The 9673-nt window shown below is 33.1% G+C and overlaps 1 protein-coding gene across 1 annotated transcript; it reads right to left on the bottom strand.

Annotated features, from left to right (window-relative positions):
• Positions 1–8507: 8507 nt before the first annotated feature.
• Positions 8508–9384, bottom strand: LOC142632067 (protein PAL OF QUIRKY-like). Its single transcript, XM_075806490.1, has 2 exons — positions 9185–9384; positions 8508–9066 (listed from the first exon to the last, which is right to left on the bottom strand). Exons 1-2 carry the CDS (start codon positions 9333–9335, stop codon positions 8672–8674), a joined length of 546 nt encoding a protein of 181 aa, XP_075662605.1. The 5' UTR covers positions 9336–9384; the 3' UTR covers positions 8508–8671.
• Between the last annotated feature and the right edge of the window lie 289 nt (positions 9385–9673).

Below are 9673 nucleotides of genomic sequence, written 5' to 3'. Positions count from 1 at the left end.
GTTCAAATTTGAACCGATAACAACTAACCACTTGTGATTTGTTGTAAAAATGTTGTGGACGTAGCATCTTTTTTTTTATAACATATAGCGTGTAAGTGCACAATTGTACCCGGACCCAAAAACTAGAGCTGGGTTCAGGCCCAATGAGCTTTATACAATGAAATTTGTAGAGTATGGATTTGAAATCTAGGTTCGGGATGTTGGAAGTTTGATTAACAGGCTAAAGTCTCACAATCTGTGCAAATGATAAACGAATATGACAAAGAGACCCCCTCGGACGTAAGCCGAGGACGCTTAGTATAAATATTCTCCTTCTATGCCAAAGTTTACAATTCTTAGTTCCTATTTTTCTCAGTAGAAAGTGCAGATCCCCCTCTCTTTCCTCTCCCGTCTCCTTATATACTTCTTCTTCTTCACTGGTTCATCCACGTGTCATACAAATCTTCCCATTGGATATTTGTCCCATCCACCACCTTCTTGAAATCTTCAAATAATAGCAGGAAGGCTGAATTCTACTGTTCAGAGGTCATTTCCCCATTAATGCAGCCAGGGTGGTAGATGCAGGGCCTTTAATGTGGTGGTAGTAGCTTTTTCCTTAGATATTTCTCGCATGTCCCTGCTTCTAAAGGGTGCTTGGATCATCCTCTTACCCATCAGTTCTTCCAGAATTTTGCCTCTAACCCATTTAGCAAGTCCCAGGGTCATTGCTGGACCTGTCCGAGGGGAAACTCCTCCTCGGACAACTTCTCGGACTACTACAGTGCTGGTTGACTTATGGGCCTAGAGGCCCTGATCAAAACAGACTGGTACCAACCGATCAGGCCCAAAGCCCAAACGTTTATTTAATAGTTTTTACCCCCCACATAGCGTATACTTCATAATAATTACTATTTATTATTAAGTCAAAACACTAATAGAATTTTCTTATAGGTAAGGTTAGAATTCTAAATTTTTTATTCAATATAAGATATTTTACTAGTTGAGTTAATTATAACTCATAAAAATGTCATTATTACACAATGTGATTAAATCTTTTAATTTTAATAAAAAAAATACTTACAAAATGTGTAATTTGTCACAAATCTAACGTGCAACAAAGTTAATTGTTCAAATCAAAAGTCAAGAGAATTAATTGTTCAAATAAAAAGTCTAGAAATGACAAGTCATAATTCATTCAAAGGTCATATTTGTAAACTAATTTTTTTTAATAGTTTACAATTTTATTTAATATGGTTACAACTTAGACAAGTTATAATTCATTCAAAGGTCATAATTGTAAGCTAATTTTTTTAATAGTTGACCATTTTATTTAATATGGTTACAGCTTAGCCTTTTTAATGGAGTAGAGGTCCCAACTTAGCACTTTTGTTATCTTTCCTTCTTTTCTTTTTTTTTTGGGGTAAAAACACTATTTTGATTCTCATATTTTAGAGTTATTGTCAATTTAGTCATTACATTTTAGTAGCAATTAATTTAGTCTCTATTTAAGTTGAAAATTAAATTGACCAAATTGATTACTACCAAAATGAATGAACCAAATTGACAATAATCCCAAAATGATTTTTTTTTTATTTACATTCTTTTTATTATTATTGTGGGTGCCTGAGGACCAAGGAGGAATATTTAGAGTCGCAGGTGCCCGAGGACCAAGGAGGAATATGAAGAGTCGCGGTAATTATGTAAAGAGGCTGTGAGACATAAGCCTGAGGAAATAGGCTGCCCGAGGAGAAGAAAGGATGAGATAGGAAGATTCTGAAGTATTTCAAATAGCTAGAGGGACCTGGAAGGAAAGGATTGGTAATCGTGCTGGAAGCCTCTGGTTTAAAGTAACTTGTTGCCTCCGCATTAAATAAAGAACAGTAGTTTTATCAACCGCATTGATGAGGAAGTAACCTGAACTGTGAAAATCGTAGCTAAACAAGTTTCTTCCACCACTTTCTTTAGATGAGAAAAGAAACAAGTGTCACCATAGGAAGTTGGTTAGGTTAGGATGGATGGTTGAGATGTAAGGAAGGATTATATATATGAAAAAGAAATACGATAGGAGGGGGGGGGGGGGGGGGAACATATCACAAGAAAGAAGAAATAGAAGAAAGAACATTGAGAGAAAAAGAGAGTGAATAGTGCCACTTAGATTGTAATTGTAGACTCCTCGGCAAGGCTTGTAAGGATAGATTGGTTCTCATACTATATGCTATTCGCTTTTTCTTTCTTGTCCGGACTTTCAGGCTGAATCATCTTTTTGTTGTGTTGTTTCCTCTCTCACAATTTTTTTGTTTTTGAACATAGCTGAACAGATTCAGCCACGGTTCTAAATGGGCCTGGGCTATAAGATATTTTGAGTCCTTACAATTATATTTTTAAAGAGTAACTGGCTGTTTTTGTTTGGCCAAATTTTAAAGGACCCGAGGTCCCATGTTAGCACTTTTTCTTTTCTAGTTTTCATTTTCATTGCAAGTTCAGCTTCAAAGTTCAAAGTGCACTGAACGCAAATTGATTAACCAACGAATGTTTTGATCATGTATTGTTGTTGTCAATTCATGGCAAAGCAGGTTCTTAGTTCAGTTGCCATTTTTATCTTTTTCCACATAATGAAATTCGAAACTATGTGATCTAATTGCCTTAATACTGACTCCTTCGTGAAGTTGATAAATTACAATGATGAGAGGGGTTGGCCAGTTTGGTACTCGAACAATGCATAGAGGATCCCATATCTTGATACACATCCTGTATTCTTGAAGCAAAGTAGTGATAACAACCATAATTATACTCCTCTGTCGTTGGATTTTTATCTTTTTAGTACTTAAAACATCTTTGATTTGGTTGTTTAATAAGAAAGAAGAAACAGTTGCAAGTTTTTGGGCTTTATAGTTTATATTTAGTCTTGTTTATTCTGCTTTTTGCTGTTTGTTTGCTAGAGTAAAGGACAAGGGATAAAATGGAAAGAAAATAAGAAGTTTTCAAATTTTAAAAGGAATAAAATGGAATGGAAAGGAGTCTGAGAGAGCTTTTAAAGAATATTTTATTCATTTCCTTCTCAAACCTATTTTTGAATCCGCCCACAGTGGGAAGAAATCAAATATATGTTGATGAAGTTTTATTTGAAACCCCTAATCATATTTTTTTTTTATAGAATTTATTATTTTATAAATGTTTATATTGTATTTTTATTAAAGAAATGATATAATAGAATTTATGGGAGGTGGAATTTTGGGAACATGATGTAATTGCAGTGAGGATTTTGACCCTAACAAAACTGTGATGGAACTTTTGGCTGAATTGATCTCCTCTTAATTGAACCAATGACTTGTTAAAGAAGTAGACCTTAGATAAACTAAGACCAATTGAAGGAGAGTGGCCAGGGAGGTTCTGATGATTAAGTGAGAAAGCTACAATGCATAAAGATTGCCAACTAGTTGTCAATCAGGTCATAGGTTAGCCGAAGTAACGTGTGCATTGATAATAATTTAATAGACTTGTTAGTGGGTAGTTTGTTATGTCAGATTAGCTAAAGAAATGTTGCTTGGTAGCATTAATGCAATGGTGGGCAGTTAGAACAAAATAAATGCCAAATGTGAAGAAATTTAGTGTACACTTCTTTTGAGGATTACTATATTACTTGGTCGATTAAAGTAGAAGCTAACCAATCTACATGGTTGGCTTGAGAAGGTGTCACTTGACCTTCATGGTTGACCTAAAAAGATGTCAATTGACCTATATGGATGACCTAAGAAGATGTCAATCAACCTACGTGGTTGACCTAAAAAGAAGTTGGCCGACCTATTGTTGACCTGAGAAAATGTTGGTTCAGCTTCGTAATTAACTAGGTACACCTTCTTAGTCCAATCATGACCAACCCCCTTCCCCCAAAACAGTAATCTGGTTACAAAAAGATTCCATTAAATTTCATTATATTCATCTTTCAAATAATTTTACTTTCTATTCTATTTCTTTCTATTTTCCAACATCAAAATAAGAGAAAGATAAATATTTTATTTTTATTTATTCCTTTTATTCTATCCATTACCTTCCATTTCTTAATAAACTCTTAAATATAAATTATGTTACATCTTTTAAGTTGTTGCTTGAGGTAAATTTCTTTTGTACTCTTCTTCTCTATGGTTAACTCATTGTTTACAAGTTTGATGTAACCTTGATGGTTTAGAGCCAATTATAAATTTATAATTATATATCTCTATGATGTTTGAGTCTAGATGGGAGGGAGTTATGCCAACAACATTATTAGTTAAAATAAAACAGAAAATGCATTTTAAGCCTTTTACTTTGATTTTTTTTTAATTCTAAATAAATATCAAGCAAATTTATGTGTTGCATTGAGATTGGCTTTTCTCTTTTTTCATTTTTATTTTTAAAAATATCTTGGCTTTTCCTTATATATATTTGGGTGGAATGGAGGGCTTGACTAACTTTTAACATTCCCTAAGAGATTTATTTCAGTCGAACCATCAAGTACAAAGGGCCACAAAAGATGCAACTTCCTCTATCACACGTAAATTACCACAACTAAAGTAATAGTGTAATACCGACATGAGTTCATTGCTGTCTGAACAGAAAGTGAATTGTGGGAACCGAAAAAGGGCAAAAATAGTTATCAGCAGCATAAATAATTGAATATTGCTTGTTGGATACTACAATGGTTAGCATCAAAATTTGGCATACATTATCATTCATTTCAATTATGCTGTGCCTACCTTTTTTGTACATCTTTAATTAGGAGGGGATGAACTTTTGTCATAAACAAAGGAGGAGATGAACCAATAAAGCAAATTTTTTCTCTCTTTTGCACCTACAAATTAAGTGCAGAAATTTTTTGCAGTGTGAACATGAAAGAATGAACACTTACTTAGGACTTTCAAAAAGTCCATGAGAACATATTATGTTCTTTTCTAAAAGTTGCAATGGTGAAAATTTGTTGGGTGCACTGCTTTTTGACTTTAGGTGAGCAATATGAAACCACTAATATGAGAAAATGACTAGTAAATTGAGAAAATGTCATTGTCTTGCCAAAACAAAAATCTCTTGAAAATCCAAGTTAGACAAATGCTATTTTGATCAACTACGTTGTAATATTTGTAAAATTATTCACTTCTAGAAAAGAAGTCTTCCGTCATCGAATGAGGGGAATAATTTCTTCTAATATGATTAGGATCATCAAATATATTTATGTTATATAACTTATATTTGCATTAAATATTACAAATTGAAAGTGTATATTAATCTTTGTTTATAAATTTTAATAGATCCTGTCTGTAATACATTACAAAAAAACAGAAATCAAATGTTAAGGGCATTTTGTTGTACAAGAAATTTGTTAATATTTGGAAGATTCTCTTTGGTTAATTTTGTTTTATATGTTTAATACTGTGTTTTAACTTGTTGTTTATTTAGGTGATTTGTAAGTAGGAGGTCTGAATCCTCTGATTGTTCTCAATCTCTAATCCAACCTCTAATTTTAATTAGTTTCTAAATACAAAGTTAACCCATTCAAAGAACAAAAAAAACAAAGAAAGATGCTATTCTGAGAGACCACTGGCTTATAAAATTATGAGTAATATATATATATATATATATATATATAAATATATATATCATGAAAGCATTAACCTAAATTGACAAACAATTGGGATTCAGTCAGTTGTCACCAACTAGATCCTTCTTTAATTAGAATTTAGGACTGACGACTTGATTAGAAGAGACTGAGAACCTTCGAGCTAGACACGTGGAAGGCAGCAGGCAGTGCCCATGTAGTTGGCTAGCCTTATATTGTGGCTCAGTGGCACCATTCATATATATATATATATATATATATTATATCCTTGAAAATCAGTGTTCAATCAGTGTTGCATGTATAGTTGCATATATAGCGTGTGGAGCTGACAGCGTGCTTTTAAGTTTAGGCTTTTTCTGGCCACAAGCCGACGTCTTTCAGATAAAGGGGAAACCTGATTTCTTTAATTAATATAATGGAGGTGGCTTTTTGCTTTGTTGGTGTTGGGTCATTTTGTGGCTGAAATGTGTGTTGCGTTTTGATACATCCATGGTTAGGATTAGGATTATTAGCATTCACATAAGAGTTTGTAAATAAATATTTATTTAAAAAATTAAAAACTACTTAATTTATTTTACCAACTTATTTAACAAATTACATAATATTCAAATTTTTATTTTTATATATAATTCATTAAAATAATACTAGCTTCGGTTCTTCTATTTTTTTTTTTTACAAATTGAAATAACGTTAATTTCAATTTTCTAACAAAAAAAAAAATCAGGTTCCTCTATTAAAAAATCTTTTCCCTTTTTTGTTTCACATTTTTCTTTTTTGCATGTGTTCAACTCTATTTGAAATGAAAAAAAAAAAAACTATTTTTTTAAAAAAATTTACCTAAAATTTAGGAGTTTTATTTATTGTTCACAGCTTAAACAGCTTGAAAACTCCTTAAATAGTAGCATGGATAAACTATCCTATCAACTCATTCTCTCTTTTCTTTCCTATCTCTCTTTTCCCTCTTTTATGTACTTTTATATACTTTTATGTTTACAAACCATGAATAGTAAAATACAAACTTGCTATTTATGGTTGCTAAAAATTTTGAGCAATACACACCCAAGTAAATCTCAATTTGAGAGGATGTATTGCTAAAATAGCAATTTAGGGGTTTTACACCCTTAATGCTAATGTTCTTTAAGGAAGGTTGAGTGTGAAACTCTTGCAAATATATAAGTCAATGAACAAGATTAATGACAGCATGAAATGGAATAATGAATGATGTGGAAGAATCTTTTCCTTAATTCCTTTATAAAGATAAGTATGTGAGGAATAATAATGTTATATTAAATAAAAAATAATTAAAATAATGATGTACAAGATTTATCTTCCAAGTTCTAATTGTTTGTGTTTGTTTTTGTTTTTTTTTTTTAATTTTTTTTTTTTTGCATTAGTGTCCTATATTATGCATGGATTAAGGAATTAACAGGGAGATAGTTAGCCATACAAAGCTTGGATGTAAAAAACAAGTATGAGTATTATTGCCTGCTTAGAAATATGCGTGTTATACAAAGATAATATATTTTTCTAGAGCTAAGCGAAAGAGTCAAAGAAAGATAACACGTGAGTGCTAATATATATACACACACATTATAAGTGGGAGGGAAAATTTGAAACCGTCTCAGTTTGAAAACACTCAAAAAAAAAAAATCATTATTATGAAGTTCATTGGTTCTTCTATAAGTTAGGAAAGATAAATTGACATAAATATATAATCTCAATATTTTTCTTCTTTGTTTTTTTTAAAAGGAAAAGTCAAGTCCACCTTTATAGAGTGAGCCATTAGTTCAGACTTCAAACTTGAGCTCGCCACTTCTTGGAAAGCTGTAGGCGACATTGGGCCAAGATGCGTTTACTTCGGCCTCTAAAATGAACAAGGTTGGGTATCTGATATAAATAATAGAAATGGCTCAAGGGATTTTTTTTTTCTTCACAAAACACAATGCTAAGAGTAAGGGACCACATTTGAATATGATACAGAGAACTTTGAAAAATTGGCCTGGGGAAAATTCCAAGGCTTTTTTCTTGACTGAAATTAAAGTTCAATCTTTTGAGAAAGTCAAACTGCTGAGATGCAAGACATCTCTTGAAGCAATACCATGAATTGGTGTTAATAGTAGTCTAGGTGTTAATGTTATTGTCAGGACTTAGGACAAGATATCTATCAAATTCTTCATATTAAATTAATTAGATTTCGCTCATGCCAAATAATAAATCAAATATCAAACTTCATTTTCTAATCAAATGTGCAAATATTAAATTAGAAATAACGACTAATATTACCAACTTTTTCGGACCGTATGAAGTATGAACCATCTAAATATATGAGTATGACTTATAAATTAAAAAAAAAAAAAAAAATAGTTGACTACAATATTGCAACCAATCTCTTATTGGAGCATTCTAAACAACCTTTTTCTTTATCAATTTTTAAAACTCAATTATCTTTTTTTATGTGAAAAAATCAATTAATGTATTTAACAAAACTTATTGGAGTACAATTTGCAATGTTAGGAAATGTTACAAAATTTACATGAACCTTACAAACGGATGTGCAACTTGTAACTTTTTAATTTTATTTTATAATCTGCAAAATTAATTAAATCAAACAGATGCACTTATCATAATGTGATCGTCCTTACAAGCATCCAGAATGACTTTAGAGGCTTCACGTTTTTTACAACAAAAATTGCTTTTAGCATGGGCTACCGAATTTAGCTTTCCCCTAATCTAAAGAAATATTTTTTGAATTCAAGAAAATTACAATTTCTATAATTTATTAATGTGACATTAATCATATTTATTTTTACGTTCTCTTGAAGTGAACATTTTAATACACACCTAGTTTATGTTTGGGAATCTATTAACAATTCAATGGCCAAGTGTAGTGGTCTATACTAAAGAATTTGAGATTCTTATCTTTGACTGAGATAGAATATTTCGTTCGCAAATGTCACCATCCATGATAAATGGAGTTGTGCATTTCAAATGGCAGTGTAAAAGTCCACTTGTACACGCAGTCTCTGTGTTTAAGTGTAAAGTCGGTCAAACAAGTTGAACCAAGCTTTGCAAAGTCTGTGTTGTATAAGAAGATCCTATCAGTCAATGTGTGTAAATCTTCGAAACCCTAGGATACTCCTGCACATGGCAGCTGTAAGGATAGGTTTTCCGGTAGCAATTCCGAGCGTCGACGGAGTAACCGACCGGCGGCGAGTAAGTTCGGGGAGCGAATCGGTAGGAAGGCGAGTTTCTCAACGTTTCGGGGGGAGTTTGAGGAGGAGAGATTTGTTTGAGAGATTTCTGCGGCGAAAGGACGGCTCTGATCTTCAAAGGACGGTTGTTCATCGACGACGAAGAAGCGCGATCGTACTCTTCGATAACATTCGCCAGGTCTTCGTCTGAAGTGATCGAAATTAGAGTTTCCAAGTCGCCGGTCGGCAATTGACACCTCAGATTCACTGATGAGCCACAGAACTCTCCGAGCTTCACCATCAACTCTATAACAACGACAAGAAACAGAAATTGATTAATTATTCACAAAAACAAAAAAAAAAAACCAAACGAATTCAGAAAAAAAAAAAATCGAATCTGAAAATGGAAAAACGAGGCACAAACCTGTGAAAGAAATGGATCGATCGACGGCGAGGACACGTGTAAGGCCGCCGGCGTAGCGGAGAGCGCCGTCGGTGTAGCGAGGGAGGATTTTCCCGCCATAACTGCAGAGGAATTTGATGGTCTCTGTGTTTTTGTTGTTGTTGGACTCCATGAAAGTTCTAGAGATAGAGGGAGTTGCGGAGAGGAGATTTTGGTTAGTGAGAGGTTCAAACCTCTGGGGAGCGGTTTTAGTGAGTATTTATAGGGAGAGAAGAAATGGGAGGGTGAGGTGAGAAGGAGGAGAGAGTGGGGCCCTACATGGAAAGTGGGGTACAAAAAGAAGCAATTAATTATTGAAATGAAGCGTTCGCGGTTATGCGGATGGATATTTTTTTTTTTTTGAAGAGGATATTCTTTTCTTTTCCTTGGAGGGGGTAAATTGCGAAGAACAAGGAAATGGTTCTACTACGAGGTTGGTCACCAGCACGGTGGGCCTCACTTTTTTTTTTT

The sequence above is a fragment of the Castanea sativa genome, chromosome 4 (genome assembly GCF_040712315.1).
Source record: "Castanea sativa cultivar Marrone di Chiusa Pesio chromosome 4, ASM4071231v1".
NCBI classification, from domain to species: domain Eukaryota; kingdom Viridiplantae; phylum Streptophyta; class Magnoliopsida; order Fagales; family Fagaceae; genus Castanea; species Castanea sativa.
This window is presented reverse-complemented; position numbering and strand designations above follow the sequence as displayed.

What these genes read in the sequence shown, in the direction of transcription:
- LOC142632067 (XM_075806490.1), bottom strand. Translation starts at nt 9,335, where the DNA reads ATGGAGTCCAACAACAACAAAAACACAGAGACCATCAAATTCCTCTGC. An exon ending in TCGATCCATTTCTTTCACAG is followed by an intron (nt 9,067 to 9,184) that starts GTTTGTGCCTCG and finishes TCGTTGTTATAG; the next exon opens with AGTTGATGGTGAAGCTCGGA.